Below are 24195 nucleotides of genomic sequence, written 5' to 3' on the forward strand. Positions count from 1 at the left end.
GGCGACGTGTGTCTGAGCAAGTGTGATGTCGTTAATGTTTGTCGAGTTTTATGTACGCATTTTCTTTAGTCGTCTTTTGCTGTTTTGACTGTTGTGCAATAAGTCCTTCCCTTGTCATGTCGAGTCTGGTGGATCTATGCATGTCTAAATGTTTAAAAAAAAGGAATTCATTTGAATAGAACGACCACACGCACACACAGCTTTTAAAAAAAACACATGTTACTGTTTTCCTTTTACATTGCATCACACTTCATGATCACACTACTTCTTGCTTTATGCATGGTTTTAGATCATGTTTTTAGATGAGTGAAGAATAGCAAATTAACCTGATCTCTTTTATTTGTGTATGCATCATCAATCCCTGCACTGCACTTTTTAACAATCAATTTAACTTTAAACAATACAGTGTAAAAAATAAAATGTTTTATTTTATATCCTGTATCAGGTAACCCATGTCTCGCTCACATGTTATGTAAACTGTGAGCAAGAATCAAGAAAGATAAAAGTCAGAGTACTCACGGCCTCTCCTTCCCTCCAGTCACGATGAGGCCATCCCTGAGTGTGGTGTACATGGTGAAAACAGGCCCCGTATGTGCTTTGGCCACCACCCGTACCAGAAAGTGCTCTCGCCACACATACACATCACCATTTATGGCACCGGTAAATGTGAGGTTATTCTGTCAGAACAATGACAAAACTCTCATTAAAAGGTACAGTCTTTGAGCAGAAAAAAAACATCACTTATTTTGGTATACAGCTGAGGGGCGGGACTAAGGAGATGTAACTCCTCTCAAATACAAAGACAGCGTTTTTGAAGCAAAGACTCCATGACATCCACAAGACATGGCAGACCTTCAATAATATTCATGGGTTGCACCTCCGTCACTCTGTCGCGTCATGCCATTATTATGACCGTTCTAAAGAGACACCTGCTATAGTGGTGCCCAAAAATGGACTGATGCCCAAAAGTGGACTGATGCCCGGTCATTCTGAATGGGGACTAATGACGCTTCATCTAAATTACAGAATAGCGGCCTGGAAATATGACGACGTTGCTAAAGTAGGCAAATATTTTTCCGTCATTATGATGTCATCAAATGTACTTTAGCACAAACCTGTTTTTACAATTTCTGGTATATCAAAGTAAATCAAACCCAGCAAGTTTTTGGACCCGTTAAAGTAGTTTTTACCTGAATTGGAATACTATTGGAAATGAATGTGGAATCTGGGAGTAATATGTCCAGTGCATTCGGAAAGTATTCAGACCCCTTGACTTTTAACACATTTTGTGGAGAATGTGCAAAGCTGTCATCAAGGCAAAGGGTGGCTACTTTGAATAATCTCAAATATAAAATATATTTAGATTTGTTTAACAATTCTTTGGTTACTACATGATTTCATATGTGTTATTTCATAGTTTTGATGTCTTCACTATTATTCTACAATGTAGAAAATAGTAAAAATAAAGAAAACCCTGGACTTTTGACTGGTAATGTACGTGTTCGTGAGAGATTTTGATGTGTTTTTAAGCAATTGATCTGCTGACTATAAACGTTTATACTAACTTCACCAATCCGAGGTAAAAAGGATGTGTTATTCCTACCAATATATCCTCGATGTGGTCAAAAAGTGAGCTAGGTGGTACTCACAGCACCGAAAGCCACAGACAACATGGTCTGCATCCTGCCGTCTTCCACTGCACCGATCACACCTTTCTTGTACATGAGGGAACCTCCCACTAGGGTCCAGAACTTGATATGCTTGATTCCCACCGACACAAACTGGGTGTCCGAGTCAGGCCTGAACTCCACCACAAAGATCCTGTCGGCATGGCGGCCCTTACTGGTCACTTTGGTGCCTATGGAATAGAAAAACATGAATTAAAGTTGTTAGACCCAATAGAGTTTAATTCGTCCCATCCATCCATCTATTCGTCTTTTTTAAAAATCAAATAGAGTTGCCTTGTTACCTTCCTGCCAGCGCCAGACGGTGATGGTGTGCTCAGGCTCCACCCCTACCGACAGCAGCAGCTTGCCCGTGGCACTGAAGTTGACGTAGCCCACCCCCTTTGCGTGTGAACACCGTAATACAGACAGCGTCTGTTTGCTCATTGCGTCCCACACGTGGATGGAGGGGGCGAGGCCTGCAGGCAAAAAGCAGTCCCGCAGCTTTACAATGACCTTGAGTACTCAAAGCACCACGCCTCAAGAGGTCACATCTCAGTCACAACAAAGGGTTTGAGGGTCAAGGAGGAAGATGGGAAGGGTGGACATGTTGAGGACAATCCAGTCGTACAAGATTACTTTATAACGGGTCACGTCTAATTCACTAAGGGTAGGTCCCGGTCTGGCATCTACATGCATAAACTGGTACTAGTACAAGGGGCAATATTGGTAAGTGACTTACCATATACAGTACAGTACAAGAACCATGAGTGGCTTGCTTAACTACTTCGGCATGCTCACAAGAAGGGCTAAGCAAGGATTCATTCATAGTAAGACTTCATTCATCAATTAATAATCACTGACACTGGCAGGTTGACAAGCTACAATACAGTACTCAAGTCAATACTCACCACCAATTTCCAACTCTACACAAAAAGCAGTAAATTATACCACAGAGTTTTGAAAAAAGATTAGAATTTTTCTTCTGCAAGTCAAAAATATCAACTATAAATAAAACATTTTGGGATGGGTTATGCTTTCAATGGACATGCCACGTTTGTGTTAGTTACACTGAAATAAACAGGATGATGTTCATTAGGGCAAGCAAAAGAAAGTGCTTTAAAACATTTGGAAATTAGGGTTTCTTACTGGAAAATTTCAGACCCTCCCTGTTTCAGTGCGTTTTCTTCCATTTGGTGCTTAATGAACATGACCCGGAATTGAAACCAAAGTAAATAAGACATGAAGAATAAATGCCACCATCTTACCTGGCAGGTCGGTGACATCACCTGTTATGGAGTGGACAATGGTGAAATGAGGAAGCGTCAAAAGTAACAAGAGCAATGGGTAAGGATGACATTTGGCATGAAAGTGACCACTTCAAATGCTCTGCGTGGCACAGATGTAAAAAAAAATATGCAACAGTCATGTGACAGCATTATTGTGCATCAAGAATCGCCCTGTAACACACATTCAATCCTGGGCTCTCAAGGACACAGCTAAAGATTTTGAACTTATTGTAAACTGAGAAGTATTGAAAACTGCTTGACATTAGTGCCCCTTATTTGCATATCAATATATACAGTTGAAGTCGGAAGTTTACATACACTTAGGTTGGAGTCATTAAAACTCGTTTTTCAACCACTCCACAGATTTCTTGTTAACAAACTATAGTTTTGACAAGTCGATTAGGACATCTACTTTGTGCATGACAAGTCATTTTTCCAACAATTGTTTACAGACAGATTATTTAACTTATAATTCACTGTATCACAATTCCAGTTTACATACACTAAGTTGACGGTGCCTTTAAACAGCTTGAAAAATTCCAGAAAATTATGTCATGGCTTTAGAAGCTTCTGATAGGCTAATTTCCAAAATTTTAGTCAATTGGAGTTGTACCTGTGGATGCATTTCAAGCCCTACCTTCAAACTTAGTGCCTCTTTGCTTCCATTATGGGAAAATCAAAAGAAATTAGCCAAAATAATTGTAGACCTTCACAAGTCTGGTTCATCCTTGGGAGCAATTTCCAAATGCCTGAAGGTAGCACGTTCATCTGTACAAACAATAGTACGCAAGTATATACATCATGGGACCACGCAGCCATCATACCACTCAGGAAGGAGACGCGTTCTGTCTCCTAGAGATGAACGTACTTTGGTGCGAAAAGTGATAATCAATCCCAGAACAACAGCAAAGGACCTTGTGAAGATGCTGGAGGAAACAGGTACAAAAGTATCTATATCCACAGTAAAACGAGTCCTATATCGACATAACCTGAAAGACTGTTCAGCCAGGAAGAAGCAACTGCTCTAAAACCACCATAAAAAAGCCAGACTACGGTTTGCAACTGCACATGGGGACAAAGATCGTACTTTTCTGAGAAATGTCCTCTTGTCTGATGAAACAAAAATAGAACTGTTTGGCCATAATGACCATTGTTAAGCTTGGAGGAAAAAGGGGGAGGCTTGCAAGCCGAAGAACACCATCCCAACCGTGAAGCACGGGGGTGGCAGCATCCTGTTGTGGGGGTGGCAGCATCCTGTTGTGGGGGTGCTTTGCTGTAGGAGGGACTGGTGCACTTCACAAAATAGATGGCATCATGAGGGGAGGAAAATTATATAGATATATTGAAGCAACATCTCAAGACATCAGTCAGGAATTTAAAGCCTGGTCGCAAATGGGTCTTCCAAATGGACAATGACCCCAAGCATACTTCCAAAGTTGTGGCAAAATGGCTTAAGGACAACCAAGTCAACGTATTGGAGTGGCCATCACAAAGCCCTGACCTCAATCCCATAGAAAACTTGTGGACAGAACTGAAAAAGTGTTTTCGAGCAAGGAGGCCTACAAACCTGACTCAGTTACACCAGCTCTGTCAGGATGAATGAGACAAAATTCATCCAACTTATTGTGGGAAGCTTGTGGAAGGCTACCCAAAATGTTTGACCCAGGTTAAACAATTTAAAGGCAATGCTACCAAATACTAATTAAGTGTATGTAAACTTCTGACCCACTGGGAATGTGATGAAAGAAATAAAAGCTGAAATAAATAATTCTCTCTACTATTATTCTGACATTTCACATTCTTAAAATAAAGTGGTGATCCTAACTGACCTAAGACAGAGAATTTTTACTAGGATTAAATGTCAGGAAAAGTGAAAAACTGAGTTTAAATGTAGTTGGCTAAGGTGTATGTAAACTTCTGACTTCAACTGTATATATATTTTAATGTTTTATTTAATCTTTACTTAACTCGGCAAGTCAGTTAAGAACAAATTCTTATTTACAATGATTGCCTACTTTGGCCAAACCCTAACCCGGACGACGTTGGGCCAATTGTCCGTCTCCCTTTGGGACTCGCAATCACGGCCGGTTGTGATACAGCCTGGAATCGAACCAGGGTCTGTAGTAACACACTAACACTGAGATGCAGTGCCTTAGACTGCTGCACCACTCAGAAGCCCAAAAACAGGGTGCTTAGTATGTCCTCTGAAGAGCAAGAGTAAAAACACAATTGAAGACTCACACTAAATGCCAATTAAAAGCCCTTTGAGCAAAATTTGCATTCACTCTTTGACCCAAAGTATCTTCCACAAATCTGATACAATGTAGCAAAAAAAGAAAGAACTGTGCTCACAAAACAACACCAATGCCGATAAAACAAAGCCAAACCGTATGTGGATGGGTTCAGTGAAAGTCATGAGAATAGAGTGGGTCCCCACTTACCAATCTGTCCTGTGGCAATGATGTTTAGATACTTTGGGTGTTGATTGACAGTGAGACACAGAATGTCATCTGTGTGCTCGAGGTAAAAGCTCTGAGTCCCTGTGAGGAGAGATACAGTATGGAACTTTAATATCAGTCCCAGCACATTTCAGGAGTTTTTCTTTACTTTTAAATTACTAAATTTCCCCCCTTATTTATATACAGTTACGTGCAGAAAAAAAGTGTGTCATGAAATAAAATAAAATATGTATATACCGCCTTAAAGGTTGTGACAATTATCACTAGAATAGTCAATAGTTCAGCAAACAGTTAGTTGTGTCCACATTCTGAATATGAGTGTTATACCTTTTCGTTTTTAGAGGGTCCTGGGTTTGTATAGCCCATTACTTATTTATATATAAATATATATTAAGTGTTTACATTTGTGTGATAGCATAGCACAATAGCATTAAGAAATATAGTCATAACGAATGCAGGGGTCCTGTTAGGATGCCTATAAGAAGCACCAGACCCCGATACGCCATTTCACACTATCATGCCAACATGAACCAAAGTGTGCTGCACATTTTCCTTTCCAGCACAGTTTCAGGAGCACTGACTCTGGATAAGAGCATCTGCTAAATGACCAAAATGTAAACTATGGTGAAGGTGTAACCAGGCCAGCACAGTATAGCTTGGGTTAGCTCAGGTCAGTAGTGTGTTCAGTGTTCCTGTGCTCATACACGCAGGGGCGGACGGGGACCAGAAATCTGCCATGGCAGTTCTAACAGGCCGGCCCCCATACCAACCCATTTTTGCCTTGAGGCCCCCATTATTAGCCAAATACTGATAAGTCTGCGTGAAACCCCCAATAAGACAGGCCAAACTGGGCTAAAGATGGACCAGCCCATCTGGCATTTGCCATAACTGCCCTATGGCCAGTCCATCTCTTCATACACACCAGCAGAGAGGTTCTGGATGACCACTGCTGCGGCAGTGTGGAAGATGATGTCGGCGCCATCGTTGAGGTAATGCAGGTTGTTTCGACAATCAAAACCCCGATATCCAAACACATGTTCCAAGGCCAGCTCCTGAAAAGCACACCCAAATGAGAAAAAGCAACAGGAACTTCTTTTTTCCGCCGAACATAAATATTTCAAATGCAAAATACTGGACAAGCTGATGTTTCCCATCAAATGTTTTGTATGTACATTATAAGACCTGAACAGACATTCCTTAGGCAACATCTCTCGGCCCACCAGACCCTGCCTGGCTATTTAACTATGCAGCCTCCCCTTTTAAAAATGGATCCATCTCACAAACCTCAACAAGTTTTTTCTTCTTGGTTAAGTTGTTCTTCAGCAGTTTCTCTGGTAAGGGGGCAGCTCTACTGACAGGAGGCCTGCACAGAAGAAATGATAACATGGCGAATTGACATGATTGATATGAGCCATTGCAGAGGCTTTTAGAGTGCCTAATTGCACAGTACTTTGCTGTACATGTCTTACCTGACTTCACTCTCGCCATTATAGAACTACTGTGTCTTTATCATGTGCTGTTCTGTGTTTTTACTGATTTGAAGTTTGTTTGTGTTTGTAGCACTTTGTGTTTTTGAAAAGTGTTACAAATAAAATGTATTATGATTGTTATTGTGATTATTATTATTATTAGAGCAGAGCAGTATGGAAGGTCCAGAAACAACTAGCCACAGGATGTAGATCTGAAAAGATTTTCAGAGGCATAGATAACTTGAATGGTAGTAGCTCTGCCTTGCCTCCCGATAGGTGGAATTACGACAAATGTTCTCCTAATATAACGGGGCGACCTAACTTTTCTGCGCACATAATGATAACCAGATTACAATAAACCAACTTGTCTGCGTTATTTTTCATGACAAGAACATTACTTCATGGGACAGATGTCATATTTTGGTTATCTGGTCAGATAATCTGATTATTTTCTGGCTGCTTCAAATACGTTACCAAAACCTTCTTACAATAGCAGTATACAAACTGACCATGCCATTCTAAAATACGTCATTCATTTTTGTTGGCCATACGGTACCTTTCCTCCACGAGCACTTCTTTCTCTCGCTGGTGAGGCTTTGTGCCAACCATGGCCCGGATGCTGACAGCATAGATCTTGGTGATGTAATCGGTACCCTTCTCTCGTGCAACATCACTGTCATACCCTACAGAGATAAAAAATAATGTCTATTCCTTGTGCCTGAACAATACAACCATGTATAAATATAACCACATACAATCATAAACAAGAGACAATAACAACCAAACTGAATTTAGCCAGCTACATTCCAAGCATACCATGTGAGCGCAAGACGTGTGATTGCAAGACATGCAAGCACAAGACCAAGCCAAACTACAGTGATTAAGCAAGACAGCGGGAAGGATCACTGGTATAGACCAACAATCATCTAACAGCTTGTACACAAAGCTCATCCTTCAAAAACTGGACAATATCTTACAGAACAGTACATATCCCTTTCACCCAAAATGCTGTCATAGCAGCCTCAGCCTGACTAGGGGAAGGAGACTTCTTCAAAAGAGGCTCAGGATGAACCGATACAGGGACTCTTCCATTCCAACAGGCTGTGCAATGGGTAATCTAATTGGACTCTTGACTAGTTGAAAGAAGTGTACAGTAAATATGTGTTGTACTTTCATATGCATTTTATAGTGTTTATTCTGTGTTTTTATGTATATGTCTTTTTAAGCACATGACCAAATGAATTCCCCCCCTGGTGGGATAATAAAGTTGATCTAATCCATCTGTTATAATCTCCACCCGGCACAGCCAGAAGAGGATTGGCCACCCCTCATAGCCTGGTTCCTCTCTATGTTTCATCCTAGGTTCCTGCCTTTCTAGGGAGTTTTTCTTAGCCACCGTGCTTCTACATCTGCATTGCTTGCTGTTTGGGGTTTTAGGCTGGGTTTCTGTACAGCACTTTGAGATATCAGCTGACGTAAGAAGGGCTTTAAAAATAAATTTGATTTGAATCCAGGGGTCTCCAACAGGTCGATCGCAAGCTACCAATTGGATATCACAAAATTGGGGAGAAAAAGGGGGTAAATAAATAAATAAAAATAAAAAAAGAATATGTAGAATCGCAGGAAATTTCCTTTAAAACTGCAACCTTTTCTCTCAGCTGCGTGGCAAAATGTGTAGAATAGCAGAAAATTTTACCTCAGCTCCATGGAGACATTTGTATAATTGCAGGAAATTGGCTTAACATTTTATGTTTCTCTACACCACCAAGATGGGAGCCTCTAAATATATTCCAAATAATTCATCTGCGCCGACTGCGCCCCTTGCCACACCCCCTGCCACACCCACCACCTAAGACCCTTTTTAATCCAGAAAAAAAAACGATACCTCCATCCTCCTCCGCATCGTCGTCAGACTCCTCGCTATCCACCGCCTTGCTCTCCTTATGTCCTGACAACTCGCGGGCCCAAATCATGAGCGCAGAGTCAGCGCCCCCCACCGACAGCAGCATGGTGTCATCATTGGACCATCGGACGTTAGTCACATTGGCACTGTGCCCCACATACTTCTTAAACTTGGCAAACTGGCCCTGAAACAAAGAAGTGGTTCGTTTCAGTGCAGTCATCTCCTGGGTCGTGTTCATTTGGCACGAAAGTGAAGAAAAATTCTCAACAGAATGAAGCTGGGAGGTACTACGTTGAATTTTGTCCCATAGCAAACGCTTGTTTTTGTTCTCTGTTTCAAAACATTTGCTACAGTGTGCTCTAATGAACAGAACCCTGCTAATGTAATGGCATTGAGATTGTTGTGAATGTGTGCAATAAAATGGAGCATTTTATTTCTACGTCAGACTTGTATTCACTCACCTTGGAAGGATAACCAAACAGCTTTAGGAAGCCAAAGTCATCCCCAGTGGCCAGCAATTTCCGGTCTTTGGTGAGAGAGGCAGCATTTACAAAACTGAGTGTGGGCCAGACCCCCTCGCAGGTGGGTCCTAACACTGAGGTCCAGGTGGCCCATTCCACCTTTTCAAACTGGAAACATGCAACACAGACAGACAGACACAAACAGGCATGCGCGCACGATGCTTCTGAAAAAGGGTTTTACATGTACATATAATCTTTCACCTCTGACACATCTGTGCAAAAGACGCTATATCATTTTGATGCATGATTTCATCAATAGGAGCCCATGACAAAATCAAGGAACATATAATGTGTTTTAACCTCCGCAATATTGATAGTTTGTTTCCTTCCTCTTGGGGCTTCGAAGAATAGTTGTTCTTTGGTACCAGTGTTGACTTGTAGCAATTTCCCTGTATTCAGGATTAAAAACAATAATAGCTCTTGAAAAAAAGTATAAATATTACTCTTAGGGCTGAATCATAAGAGAAATGTGCATGTAAGGGAAGAAGGGTGGACAGCAACAAATTAGATTGCAACTAGAATCATCAATGACTAAATTATTAAAGGCCCAATCTGTAATTTGTCTGAATTTGCTGCTATAAACTATACAAGAACATATACAACCGTGTGTGCAGTGGGTATTTATTTATACGACCTCCCAAGCCAAGTGTATAGGCATTTCTATTCCTTTCACTTACCACGGGTATCCCAGTCAATGTGGGTGATGTAGCTGGAAGCTCCTTTACAGATGCCCACTCTCTTGCTGGTCAGCACATTGTAAATGTCCACAAAAGTGTCATGAGAAGCCACCGCAAGGTATTTTCCAGCATCTGGAGGGGGATATGGCAGAGTGAAAACTGTAGTGTTAACCGACCTTGGTCACATACAACTTTGTTTGCAAAAACAACAGGCCCAAAAATATTTTGTAAATAAATGACCACATCCTGGAATTACCTTGGCAGAACCTGATATCCGAGATGATCTCTTTGCGGTGATGGAAGGTCACCATGTCCTCCAAGGTGTCGGCATTCACCACCAGGAAACTGCCGTCGTTCAGACCCACGGCTAAGGCTTTCCCATCAGGAGAAAAGGCACAGCATCTACCACCTCAAATTAAAAAAAAACATAGCTATGATCCTGATTTCAGCCACAGAAACCGATTTTAAACATGCATGGAGGTAGAAAGAAAAAGTGCAGATACTCTCATAATGCTGTATTCTGGGAGGATCATTTTGAGGATACTTGCTTTTATATTTCATTTCGGGGGACAGTGGTTGTCTTTTTAAATGCTGCATGTTGAGTACATTGAAATGTATCATTGTAAAGCCCTATTATTTTAAATGTCATGCATTGCAGATCTTTTGACCTAAACGAAGATCCTTGTGGATTGAAACGTTTTCAATAGAGGTGGTAATTGGGAGGATATTCAGTGTGTGGGCCTTTATGTTCTTTTCAAGTATTCTTCATGAGCCCAGCACCTAAGTTTTAAAAATATTTTATAAAACAATTACTGGTACATCTGTAATACATATATACAGTAGAAACGTTTGTGGTCATACGCACATTATGACCACAGACGTTTCTATATATGTATTACAGATGTAATTGTTTTTCAATGAAACTTTTATAAAATATTTAACAAGACAAAATTATAGCAGGTACCTTTTTTAAGTTTGCGGACAGCTACCATGCGATGGTTGGAGGAGAGTTCCCAGATTCGGAGCGTTTTGTCATCACTTACAGTGGCACATATGGGAAGCAGAGGGTGAGCAGCCAAACCCCACACCTCACCCTCCATGTGACCCTAAACACACACACACGTAATAGTCAAACCATTTGTTAGGACTTTCTAAGACAGTGCAAATCTGCGTAAATTCTGATCTGTTACATTCCACCCCCTCTGCGCACCTGAACCAACAAGGTCATTGGCCCGCTCTTGTCAATTTCCAAAATCTCTCCATTTTTGGTTCCCACAAGGATGTGTCCATGTCCAAGGGTGATGGCGCGGATAGATGGGTTGTCCTCCAGCAGCAATCCTAAGAAAAGAAGCAGGAGGTGAAGCCAAAGAGCAAACATCAATTCCAAAATAGCAGCAAGCAAATGGCAACAATTACCATTATTTGTACTGATGGAAGTTGTTGCTGCCTATGGCATTCATTCGTTCATTCATGTTTTGAATACATTTATAATTTATTCATTCATTCACAATCATAGCATTTCTCAATATTGGTACATTACTGCTTGAATTTAGTTTACCCGGGGAATAGTTTTTGTGTTGAGATATTGTACATGACTTACAATATTAAAATATAATAGTCTATAATAGCCTGCTTTTGGATGTGGAGCGAACAAATCGAAGAAGAAGACAGCATACCTTTAGATGAAGCAGACAGCGAAGACCTTTTGATGGCGTAGGTCTTCAGGCACCTCTCAAACATGTCATCCCATAGCTCCACCACTCCATCCTTGCCCCCAGTCACGAAGCCCTGCGAGAGAATGAGGGGACTCTGTCACCGGGGGGGAATAATCGCCCACAAGACCAATTCCTTTTTTCTCTCATTTTGTTCAATCACCGCCTTCACTAATTTAGATCCCAGTTGTGTTCTGCTTCAGTTTCCAAGGTAACCATTAAGGAACATGTATTCTATAGTCTACCTGGGTCTACAAGTAAACGACAGGTCAAGATCATGCATAGATGAGTAAAGAAGCGTAGGCAAGTGGTATGCTGATGGAGTACTGAGCTGCCAAGTAAAGATATCCTGTTAATTAATCCAGAGAATTATAGTATTGGGTCTGGTTTCCTAGATACTGATTAAACCTAGTTCTGGACAAAAAATATAAATTATTTTTCGTCCAGGATTAGGCTTAATCTGTGTCCGGGAAACCGGCCCATAAAGTGAGGCAATTAGTACTAGTCAAAAGTGATTACTGCTACGTGACGGTTGGGGACAGCGGGTACCTTGTCAAGAGAGCACATGGAGAACACTGGACCGTCGTGGGCCTTGATGGTCTTCATGAGGGTGGTCTCTCTCCAGATGTATACGTCCCCAGTGGTGGAACCTGAGAAAACCAGGTCCTCTGAGCGCCCGTAGCAGACGGACATCATGGTCTCCAGCTTCCCGAGGTTTCCAAAGATACCCCTTTTGAATGTGAGGCCTCCACCTTGGGTCCAACACATGCAGTCTTTCATACAAAGCTATTTCTTCAAGCGTTCAGAGTCGAAGATTGATTTTGTGTGTTGTTTTTTTAGACAATGGAACAACAACAAAAACAGTACCGTTGCCACACGTCTAATAGTTTGTGTGGTGTTCATTTAGATAATATGTTAGAGGGCAACAAAGCAATTCATGGTTGAATTGCTTCACTGAACAGTTGCATTGTCAAACCAATATTAACTATCACAATTCTCACATGGACGTTGCAGAATAATGACCTTTTATCATGTAATTTCTTAAATACATTTCTGTTGTGTACAATAAAGTGGCTAAAAAACATGAGCTGGCGCACACCCAGAAAATAGTTAGTGTGGGGGTGCTGACTAACGGCGAATAAACTATAAACTATCAAAATAAAGAAAGTGGCACACTCCATGTATAATCTCCCAGCAATTTAATGGGTATTTACCAGCGTTTCGGCATCACTGTGCCTTCCTCCTGATGAAGTGATGCATTGGTAAATACCCATTCAATTGCTGGGAGATTATACATGGAGTGTGCCACTTTCTTTATTTTGATAGTTTATCGTAAAATAAAGTGCCACCAGTTTTCTGTGAACCCCAGGAACAACAACTGTTGCTAAATTAAACGATATTGGGAATGGAAATAATCATGGGGAATACCTGTGTGTTGCCAGAATTTTATATGCTTAATTCCCACGGTGACAAGCTTGTCCATACGGAAGGGGTTGCATTTCACCACAAAAAGCTTATCTTTGTGGCCCCTAAGAAATGAAAAGCAGAACCCACACACATCAGTCTGTTTTCTTCTCCATCAATGTTTGCATTTAGCTCATGTTTCATTGAATATCTACACTGTTTTTCAATCAATCATCCTTTTTAGTCATATTCATTACATCTTGATTTATGTGTTTACTCCATAGGGATACTTGAACATTAAGTTGTGGATGGAGGTAAATAACCTTGAATGGGAATGTCCTGCTTTACTGAATGCATACTGTACCTTGCTTTTGCCAGTTTCTCGCCTTTCTTCCAGTCCCACAACACGATGGAATGACCTTCGTCAATGCCCACAGAAACAAGACTCTTCCCATCCACTGCGGGCCAAAGGGAAGAGAGCCATTTTGTTATGCCCTCTTTGTTATCCCATCCACTCATGCGTGCATACAGCCGCATTCAGTAAAGGTCAGCAGCTTTCAGATATCCAGAAACATGGACATCATTTAATTTGTGTCGTCAGCTATTGGAGCAATCAAGAAATCCGGTATGCCCTTGTTCCACGTCGTCTTTATCACAGTCGAGTTGCACAGCTTATCAGATCTCGCAATGCCTGTAGAAGTGTTGAACCCTTGACACTCGTGGGAATGGGCCTATACGGATTGGACTACATTTAAATGTTTCTTACAGAAGAAATATGAAAAGCATATGCATAACCATGGTAGCAACTGAAAGGGAAAAGTTTGGAAATAATGGGAAAATTATTAGACCAAAAGGTGAGTACACAAGTTCACCTGACACTAGCCTGAATCCAAACTATTTATTTTAATGCCGTATAGAGCTGGTCTTCTTTACTAAACAATCTTTATTAAGAGCTGTCATTTTATTGAGAGGAGCTGCAGTTTTATTATAATTTTTATTTTGTTCCCCGTTATGTGAGTGATCCTGTACTGAACTTGGTTGATCGGAAATTGAGACTTGAGCTGTTTTGAATTCAAGATCACTCACATAAGAGGATAAAACAGAAAATAATTCAGATAAAACTGCAGTTCCTCACAATAAAATGACAGCTCTTAATAAAGATTGTTGAAAAAAGACCAGCTCTATACGTCATTAAAACAAAACAAATAGTGGAGCTTTGCCAGCCAAGCCACGAAGAACACCGCTGCTGCAATCTCCTCCTTCAATGTTGATTTGTATATGCATTTTACATGTACTACACTATTCGCAACATTTACTGATTACGAAATCTGAAAATACTCTGGATACATTCGGTAACATTTACTGCAAACTATCACAGATTACAAAGGGAAACCCAGCCACGAGCTGCCCAGAGACACAAGCCTACCAGACGAGCTAATTGCCTTCTATGCTCGCTTCGAGGCAAGCAACACTGAGCCGTGCATGAGACCACCAGCTGTTAAGGATGACTGAGTGATCACGCTCTTCATAGCACATGTGAGTAAGTCCTTTAAACAGGTCAACATTCACAAGGCTGCAGGGCCTTACGGATTATCAGGACGCATACTCAGAGCATGTGCTGACCAACTGGCAAGTGTCTGCACTGACATTTTCAAGCTCTCCCTGACTGAGTCTGTAACGCCTACATGTTTCAAGCAGTCTCTGTGCCCAAGAACGCCAAGGCAACCTGTCTAAATGACTACCGCCCTGTAGCACTGTAGCGATGAAGTGCTTTCAAAGGCTGGTCATGGCTCACATCAACACTTTCCTCCCAGAAACCCTAGACCCACTACAACTCGCATACCGCCCCAACAGATCCACAACAAATGCAATCCCTATTGCACTCCACACTGCCCTTTCCCACCTGGACAAAAGGAACACCTATGTGAGAATTCTGTTCGTCGACTAGAGTGCAGCATTCAACACCATAGTGCACTCATAGCTCATCACTAAGCTAAGGACCCTAGGACTAAACCCCTCCCTCTGCAAATGGATTTTGGACTTCCTGACGGGCCGCCTGCCATGCTGATCCTCAACATGGGGGCCCCTCAGGGGTGCCCCTCAGTAAGCATTTCACGGCAAGAGCTACACCTGTTTTATTCGGCATGTGACAAATACTGTACAATTTGATTCCAGGATGTTGGTGCAACATAAGACCAAAAAAATACTAGGGTGAGTGAGAGGACTAAGTGGTGTCTCCAAGTGACCACACACCTCCAAAGTGTTCACAATTCCTAAACAATTTCAATGCACTTTTATGACTCAAATAAGAATCTTCAACTATAAGGTACGGTTTAGCTCTCCTAGCTGTGCAGTTGTGGTAAAAGAGCAAACACACTTGTAGCGGTTTCGTTCGGAACACAACCCTGCATCCCAGCCATCACAAAATGACTGCTGTTGTTTACACAATTGAAGAAACGGTCCATTATAAATCGGAATCTGGGTCAGGCGGGCATGATTTGAAAGCTTGTTCTATTGTCAACATGACTAGCTAAGTTAGAAAATACAATCTTAAAGTGTTAGGGTTTCACAAGGCAATTCAGCGAAGCAGATCATCATTTTGGTGCACATAGAAAGGAGTCATGATTGCATTCAGGTGTGTGTGCCACGGCGAATTCTCTTCACAAGTTACAAACAGGCTCATTCTGTTCAGAACAACCCAGCATATAACAACATGACATCTAGTGATCATAAACGTTGACACTGTGTGCAAAAGTTGCCCAATTATCAGGAGAGATGGGGGCTAACTTCTTGTTGCGTACGGTGCTCAAGTTCAGAACAGCTGTCAGTCAAACCCCATACAGCGCTGTGAAGTGCAGAGCCAGAGCTCTGATGTCATGTATAGCATGTTACTGTACAGCCCTTACGTTCCAATTTAGGTTCCATTTTCAACCTGTATATGGGTACAAGTGTAAAAGGCTATATAAAGCTATATAAAGAGGACCTGTCATATTGCTGTCTACCTTTAAGTCTACCAAAGATAGAGCAGACAAGTGTGCATTTAGATTCTTGGTTAACAATAAGCTGTCAACCAAAGCCATTACCACTCAAGTGCCTAGCCGATGTTGCATCACTTACTGCGCCGTGCCTTGCGCTGTGCCAAACTTAAGTGCCAAACGTAATCTTTATTAAACATCAGTCAACTGTGAATCTACTGCTTGTCATCTCTGTTTTAACCAGAACCGTTGAGGGAACACATGTAAAGTAAACCGAAGAAAAATACAGTTAAACATACTGTAGCTCTCCCCAACATTGAGCAGAAGAACAGGCCTACCTGTGAACTCCAGTGCACACACCCCTCTTTGGTGATGGCCCTTCAGCAAGGACAAGCACTTCAGTGTCTGGATGTCCCACACATGGATGGCTGGGTCCCTGCCAACCTGAGCATGGGGACAAATTCAACTTTCAACTGCAAAATGCATAGTGGGTGCTAAATACAGCACATAGCTAAGTTGCTAAAATAGTAGTGGTAAAAAAGTGGTAAACAAATCAAAATACATTTTACATTTGAGATTCTTGATGACAACTTTGCACACTCTTGGCATTGAGTAGGTGTGTCCAAACTTTTGACTGGAACTGTAAATACTCACTCTTAAATATGCCAATTTAAGAAGACATGATTAAAAAAAACGGTTACACTAACTTCTGTTGCCCCGATAAGTGTAATAGTTACACAGGAACTCCTATGTAGCTATGACTAGGTTACCTAGGGTGACAGGTAGCCTAGTGGTTAGAGCGTTGGGCCAGTAACCGAAAGGTTGCTGGATCAAATCCCTGAGCTGATGAGGTAAAAAATCTGTCATTCTACCCCTGAACAGGCAGGCAGGCAGTTAACCCACTGTTCCCTGGTAGGCTGTCATTGTAAATAATAATTTGTTCTTAACTGTCTTGCCTAGTTACATATGCAATTACATGGTGATGGATTGCAGCAGTATATTCTATTACTCAAGCGTGAGAGAGACAGAAAAAAGTAGAGTAAATAAACAGAAATGAATATATGGTTGTGGATCTACCTGTCCGGTGGCAACGAAGTCCTTCAGCGGATGGACGGTGAGGCTGAGGATGTCGTCGTCATGACCCAGGTAGAAACGCTGTGCGTGCTGCTGACGGTTATAGACCACAGCCACGGCTGCTACGTGATACACCACCTCTCCTGCCTGGGTGTAGAATAGGTTGTTTCTGCAGTCACAACCTCTGTACCTGTGCAATGAGGAATTGACAGGAAAAATCTATAGTTACATAATTTTATACACTTTGGTGATTACTGGTAAAATTAAAAGTAGCGTGGCCTCGACCTGTCCTGATAGTTAAAACAAGGCTATTGGATACTTTATGGTACTTCGAAGCAAAACATACTCTGTCGGATATACTTTTAAGCACGTGTAGAATTTAATAAATACCTGCTGCATGGCAAAATCACTTTTGGAATAAACATTGCAAGTATATGAAGTGGCCTGACAGTACATACATATACAGTCACCCTTGAGGTGCCTTACCCGTGAACAAACTGCAAACGCAGACCCTCGTCTGGTGCTTTCTGTCGTTTCAGTGAGCCCACTAGCTTCTTCCTCAGCTGTGGGAGGTCTTCTTTGTAAACCTAGGAGACAGTTTAAGATAAGATCATATGTTATTATGTTACCCCTTCAAATTAATGGATTTGGCTATTTCTGCACACTTGTTGCTTACAGGTGTATGAAATCGAGCACACGTCAATGCAATCTCCATAGACAAACATTGACAGTAAAATGGCCTTACGGAAGAGCTCAGTAACTTTCACCGTGGCACTGTCATAGGATGCCGCCTTTCCAACAGGTCAGTTTTTCACATTTCTGCCCTGCTAGAAATGCCCCGGTCAGCTATAAGTATTGTTATATAAGTATTGTTATATTGCGAAGTGAAAAGATCTATGAGCAACAACAACTCAGCCACAAAGTGGTAGGCCACACAAGCTTACAAAACAGGACCGCCGAGTGCACAGCACGAAAAATTGTTTGTTTGCAACACTTACTACCGAGTTCCAACCTGCTTCTGGAAGCAACGTTACCACAATAATTGTCTGTTGGGAACTCATGAAATGGGTTTCTGTGGCCAAGCAGTCGAACACAAGCCTAAGATCACTATGTGCAATGCCAAGCGTCTGCTAGGGTGGTGTAAAGCTCACCGCCATTGGACTCTGGAGCAGTAGAAACGCGTTTGCTGCAGGGATTAATCTCATTTCACCATCTGGCAGTCCGACAGACTAATCTGGGTTTGGCGGATGCCAGAAGACCGATACCTGCCTGAATGCATAGTGCCAACTGTAAAGTTTGGTGGAGGGGGAATAATGGTCTGGGGCCTTTTTTCATGGTTCGGGCTAGGCCTCTTAGTTCCAATTAAGGGAAATCTTAACGCTACAGCATATAATGATATTCTAGACGATTCTGTGCTTCCAACTTAGCAACCGTTTGGGGAAGGCCCTTTCCTGTTTAAGCAGGACAATGCCCCCGTGCACAATGTGAGATGTCCATACAGAAATGGTTAATCGAGATCAGTGTGGAAGAACTTGACTGGCCTGCACAGAGCCCTGACCTCAACCCCATTTAACATGTTTGGAATTAATTGGAATGCCGACTGCGAGCCAGGCTTAATCGTCCAACATCAGTGCCAGATCTCACTAATGCTCTTGTGGACTAAGTCCTCACAGCAATGTCCCAACATCTAGTGGAAAACCTTCCCAAAATAGTGAAGGCTGTTATAGCAGCAAAGGGGGACCAACTCCATATTAATGCTAATGAGTTTGGAATGAGATGTTTGACGAGCAGGTGTCCACATACTTTTGGTCATGTACTGTATAACACTTGCAAGACAGTGAGCAATCCCAATAGCAATTGTGCATTGGCTTATTCCACAAAATATTTTACTCCACCTGTCGTTCATAGCTGATCTGGGCCTCCAGTTCAATGTCTGAGTCAAGCTCCGGAACGTCAGACACGTCCGAGTCGGATTCTCCACTGTTTGAATCAGCGTATCCCTCTGGAGATGCAAACACAAACAGAGGATAGATGACCTCTGACCTTTATGGAGGCTATTCAATAGATATAGATAAATAAATAGATAGATCAAACCAACAAGTCATCACCCAGACTTGACATTTACACTTACATTCGTTCATACCATTCACACAGAAGATAAACAGACAGAAGACTATGACAGCACATTAACCAGGTGACCAGGTGATAAATGAATGACTCAAATGTAAATGTAGGTTTAGGGCCTTGGGGTTCATTTGTAATCCAGCAATTGTCACCTTGAAGGAGGGGTTCCAGAACACCGTTCATCACCCCCTCTGGAAGAAACTTCCACTGGAACAAGGCGTGGTCTGCCCCTCCAGTGCTCAACACCCACTGGAGATCATGGGACCAGCGCACGTTTGTCACATGGGCAGAATGGCCGATGTACTTCTTGAATTTAGCCGCTGTTTCACAAAGACCACAAAAGAATGCATTTAAGGAAACCGAGTGGGAGATAACATATATTAAAACATACAGTATATTAGAAGCTGAGCTGGGACATTTTCTTATAAGATATGTCTTGATATGATGGCCATAACATTGCCTGGTAAAGGTAGTGTTACGGCTATCAATAAAGTATATTTTTTCTGATGACTGAATTCCATCATTGTCGATTATCATGGTGACCTATGCAGGGGAAAAAACTGTAACACTTTATTATCTATAGTCCATCTGAAGATTCTCGACAGACTACCTACAGACTAGCAGTAACATTTCAACTATCTACTAACCCAAACCTTATCCTAACCCTAAACTTAACCCTTACCCTAACCCTTATTCTAAACCTAGCCCTAACCTTAGCAAGCAGTTGCTTGTCAACAGATAGTTTGTTGATAGATGCTCTACAGATGTTGATACTATCACCAAACAAAGTGTGACCAAAGAAACTAAGAATATCTATCTACCCTATATTTGCTACAGGCACTGAATGCATGAGAGAAAGGCTTGTAAGAAAACACATATAGCCAGACCTTTCTTAAGACACGGGAACCTGAAAAGCTTGACGAGGCCAAAGTCATCCCCAGTCACCAGCACGGCACTGCTGTAGTTGGCGTCCACGGAATTTATGTCTGTGACGTTGGCATACTTGGGCCAAATCCCGTTGACCTCGGGACCGATGATGCCTGTCCAGGTCATCCAATGGATTCCCTTGGTCTCCTCTTTGCTAAGGAGCTTCCCCGCTATGGAGATGAGGGAGAAGAGCATAGAGACATGTCACTGTCAACCATAAGTCAACTGGTTACATTTCTCCAATCCCTTCCATCAACTGTTTACCAAAACAGTAGTGGGGTGCTCTCTTTGTGGTTGATTGAACTGAAGATTGCACCTTTAAGGGGAAGTGTTACTGTACCCCATTATTTTATTAATGTATTTTTTATATATATTTATTAAAAGGATAGTGAGAGGTTATGTCAAAGAGCAGTAGGCCAGAATCAAGCCTATGTCAACACGGTAGACGTTAGACCAGTCAGGCCATCCTATTATAGGATTTAAGAGTGGTTTTTACCTGGCATTCTGTAGAAGAGCCTGTCCCCTGCCCCGTCATTGGTCTGCAGGTAGCGGCTGTCCACCGACCAGTCCAGGTGGGTGATGAAAGAGGTGGATCGGTTGCACTCACCCACCTTCTTGTAGCGCTGCGCAACAGCATAGATGTCTACCAGGCTGTCGTTGGAGCCAACCGCCAGGTAAGAGCCGTCCGGCGAGAACTTCAGCTCGTGGATGACCTCCTTCCTGTCTTTGATGTGAACCACCTCCGTCATGTCCCTGGGGACACAGAGGAGAGAAAAGACACATTATTTTACAGTCCTGTTTATTTTTATTTTTATTTTATTTTTTTTTGAATTTTACCCCTTTTTCTCCCCAATTTCGTAGTATCCAATTATTGTAGTAGCTACTATCTTGTCTTATCGCTACAACTCCCGTACGGGCTCGGGAGAGACGAAGGTTGAAAGTCATGCGTCCTCCGATACACAACCAACCAAGCCGCTGCTTCTTTAACACAGCGCACATCCAACCCGGAAGCCAGCCGCACCAATGCGCCGGAGGAAACACCGTGCACCTGGCCACCTTGGCTAGCGTACACTGCGCCCAGCCCGCCACAGGAGTCGCTGGTGCGCGATGAGACAAGGACACCCCTACCGACCAAGCCCTCCCTAACCCGGGCGACGCTAGGCCAATTGTGCGTCGCCCCACGGACCTCGCGCCCAGGCTCTGTTATGACAGAGCCTGGGCGCGAACCCAGGACTCTGATGGCACAGCTGGCGCTGCAGTACAGCGTGTCCTGTTTATTTTACAGCTAATGTTTGTCTGGTGTTAATTGAGAAATCATGCGGGTGACCAGGGGTACTTACTTTTTTCTTTTACATTACAAATTCAAAACATTTCAAAGTAGGTACCAAAATGGTTTATCATTGTTACAATACATCCCACAAAAATATTACTTTATTGTTACATAGTTGTTGTGTAATTACAGTTTTATCGCTCTTAAAACAAATTAACAGACTGTAAAACACAGCATAGTAAAAAAATAAATAAATACAGCATAACTGAAATACATTTTTTATTGTGTTTGAAAACTTAAGCCTGTTCTGGTAACTAACCTGACGCGGAGCACAGTGAAGGAGCCGTCCTTCATGCCCAGGGCAAGCTGAGAGCCGTCATTGATGAAGGAAACGCTGCGCACGGCTTCCTCCATGTTACAGCGGGCAATAAGAGTGTGGTCGGATAAACTCCAGAGCCTGCAACAGAGACACAGAGCAACAAGGTGAAGGGTCAAACAGGGAAAGTAGTGGAATAAGGGGACAGCAGTGAAAAATGATCCAGCAGTGGAATGAGAGGAAGGGACAACAGTGGAATTAGTAAAGTATAAAAGGTGACAACAGTGGAATTAACAGACAACAGTGGAAAAGTAAGAGACAAAAGTTGAATAAACCAGACAACAGTGGAATAAGTGAGATGGTCCTCTGTAGAAGAGAACGAGTTCATTTTGACAAGATTTAAGAGGCAAGGAAAAGATTCTGGGTAACGCATTGCTTACTGTTATGATATGGGAGGGTAACCGGTCAAGCTTCAGCCTGGTTTTGACTGTCAAGACACATTAATGTGTCTGTCACCTGTACGTCCCTAAAATAAATTTCAAAATCTATGCAGACATCCGAATACCCCTGCTTTTCTTTTTCTAGGATAGACCGCTCATGCCGTGTCCTGGGATGATATGTTTTTTTGGGGGGACAGATTAAAGGTGTTTTGAAATACCACTTACCTTACTGATCGGTCGTCACTGCCGGTTACGGCCACCGGCTGCTTGGGGTGAGGGTCGAGGGCCCAGAGTTCGCCCTCACTGTGACCCTGCATGAGGAGCAGCGGCTTGTCCCGGTCTCGCACCATCACCTCGAAGATTTCACTGTCCTGGGTGCCCATCAGGACCCGGTCGGCCTTCCAGCACACGCTACGGATAGACAAGCCTAGGAAAATAGGAATGGAAGAGACAGAAAAAAGACACTCAGTTCTCCCTTATAAAAGGAGGCCTTCTGACCTTAATGGTAATTCCTGGATAAAATAAAGGTTAAATAAAAAATAAATACTATTTTTGCAGCTCACAACTATTGCAGTGGAATTAGGAATTAGGAATAATCTATGCCAATTAGGGATACGGGGATAATTAAGTGGCCATGATGGAATGAGGCCATCTTGGGCATTTAGCCAGGACACCAGGTCAATCGTGATTTATCTAAATGATCACTGATGAAAAATCTCTGCACTGAACAAAGTTCCTTGTGATTTTTCACATCCCAGTCTGTTAACAGATGCTACGATACCAGTTGGTACGTGCGTCTGTCCACAAGAGATTACTGACCCACCAACACCATGTCCAGCAGCATCCAGGGACCGACCAAGCTCAACGCTGCTTAGCTTCTAAGGCAAGTCAGCAGTGGGTTGCAGGATAGCAATGCTGACTAGATAGGAACTCTACCCTACCCTTTGCCTTAGATAAAGCTAAGACCCTAATCCTTCCCTTAATCTAAACCAATTGGCTACACCTCCCATGTGTTACCCCTTTAGTTCCAACTAACCCGTTATGGCTGGTGTTACTTTTATTTGAAGATGGGACAGAACAGAATAAATGGGATGACATCAAAAACATGGCATTAGAAATGTTTGATACCGTTCAATTCATTCCATTCCAGCCATTACTATGTGCTGTCCTCCCTTCACCAGCCACCATTGCAACTCACCATAACCCATAACAAATCCCTATCCTTCTCAACTTTGTAACCGTTGTCCGCATTTCACTGCACAGTAATGTGTTACAGACTGAATTTAAAATTGATTAAAATTGAGATTTGTTTTGTCACTGGCTTACACACAATACCCCATATCGTCAAAGTGAAATTATGTTTTCCCAATTTTTAGGAATTATTTCTATTTTTAAATCAAAACTGAAATATCTTGAGTCAATACAGTGCCTTGCGAAAGTATTCGGCCCCCTTGAACTTTGCGACCTTTTGCCACATTTCAGGCTTCAAACATAAAGATATAAAACTGTATTTTTTTGTGAAGAATCAACAACAAGTGGGACACAATCATGAAGTGGAACGACATTTATTGGATATTTCAAACTTTTTTAACAAATCAAAAACTGAAAAATTGGGCGTGCAAAATTATTCAGCCCCCTTAAGTTAATACTTTGTAGCGACACCTTTTGCTACGATTACAGCTGTAAGTCGCTTGGGGTATGTCTCTATCAGTTTTGCACATCGAGAGACTGACATTTTTTCCCATTCCTCCTTGCAAAACAGCTCGAGCTCAGTGAGGTTGGATGGAGAGCATTTGTGAACAGCAGTTTTCAGTTCTTTCCACAGATTCTTGATTGGATTCAGGTCTGGACTTTGACTTGGCCATTCTAACACCTGGATATGTTTATTTTTGAACCATTCCATTGTAGATTTTGCTTTATGTTTTGGATCATTGTCTTGTTGGAAGACAAATCTCCGTCCCAGTCTCAGGT

The 24195-nt window shown here is 42.2% G+C and overlaps 1 protein-coding gene across 2 annotated transcripts in view; it reads right to left on the reverse strand.

Annotated features, from left to right (window-relative positions):
- Positions 1 to 24195, reverse strand: part of LOC139370602 (echinoderm microtubule-associated protein-like 6) — a 56353-nt gene that overhangs the window by 18484 nt on the left and 13674 nt on the right. Inside the window, exons 7-35 of one of the 2 annotated variants that reach the window (XM_071110187.1) lie at positions 22450 to 22651; positions 21788 to 21925; positions 20695 to 20951; positions 20159 to 20368; positions 19424 to 19591; positions 19043 to 19149; positions 17634 to 17734; positions 17151 to 17337; positions 16412 to 16517; positions 13463 to 13556; positions 13123 to 13223; positions 12244 to 12446; positions 11659 to 11770; positions 11193 to 11320; positions 10947 to 11088; positions 10239 to 10391; positions 9983 to 10114; positions 9606 to 9694; positions 9246 to 9413; positions 8767 to 8968; positions 7438 to 7564; positions 6697 to 6775; positions 6335 to 6464; positions 5395 to 5493; positions 2933 to 2953; positions 2576 to 2590; positions 1970 to 2143; positions 1650 to 1858; positions 520 to 677 (exon numbers count right to left, since the gene is read on the reverse strand). In XM_071110187.1, coding sequence (XP_070966288.1) covers positions 520 to 677; positions 1650 to 1858; positions 1970 to 2143; positions 2576 to 2590; positions 2933 to 2953; positions 5395 to 5493; positions 6335 to 6464; positions 6697 to 6775; positions 7438 to 7564; positions 8767 to 8968; positions 9246 to 9413; positions 9606 to 9694; positions 9983 to 10114; positions 10239 to 10391; positions 10947 to 11088; positions 11193 to 11320; positions 11659 to 11770; positions 12244 to 12446; positions 13123 to 13223; positions 13463 to 13556; positions 16412 to 16517; positions 17151 to 17337; positions 17634 to 17734; positions 19043 to 19149; positions 19424 to 19591; positions 20159 to 20368; positions 20695 to 20951; positions 21788 to 21925; positions 22450 to 22651 — 4012 coding nt within the window. The remainder of the gene's footprint in view (positions 1 to 519; positions 678 to 1649; positions 1859 to 1969; positions 2144 to 2575; positions 2591 to 2932; positions 2954 to 5394; positions 5494 to 6334; positions 6465 to 6696; positions 6776 to 7437; positions 7565 to 8766; positions 8969 to 9245; positions 9414 to 9605; positions 9695 to 9982; positions 10115 to 10238; positions 10392 to 10946; positions 11089 to 11192; positions 11321 to 11658; positions 11771 to 12243; positions 12447 to 13122; positions 13224 to 13462; positions 13557 to 16411; positions 16518 to 17150; positions 17338 to 17633; positions 17735 to 19042; positions 19150 to 19423; positions 19592 to 20158; positions 20369 to 20694; positions 20952 to 21787; positions 21926 to 22449; positions 22652 to 24195) is intronic. The other variant, XM_071110188.1, reaches the window with a different exon arrangement.

This window comes from Oncorhynchus clarkii, chromosome 17 (genome assembly GCF_045791955.1).
Source record: "Oncorhynchus clarkii lewisi isolate Uvic-CL-2024 chromosome 17, UVic_Ocla_1.0, whole genome shotgun sequence".
NCBI lineage: Eukaryota > Metazoa > Chordata > Actinopteri > Salmoniformes > Salmonidae > Oncorhynchus > Oncorhynchus clarkii.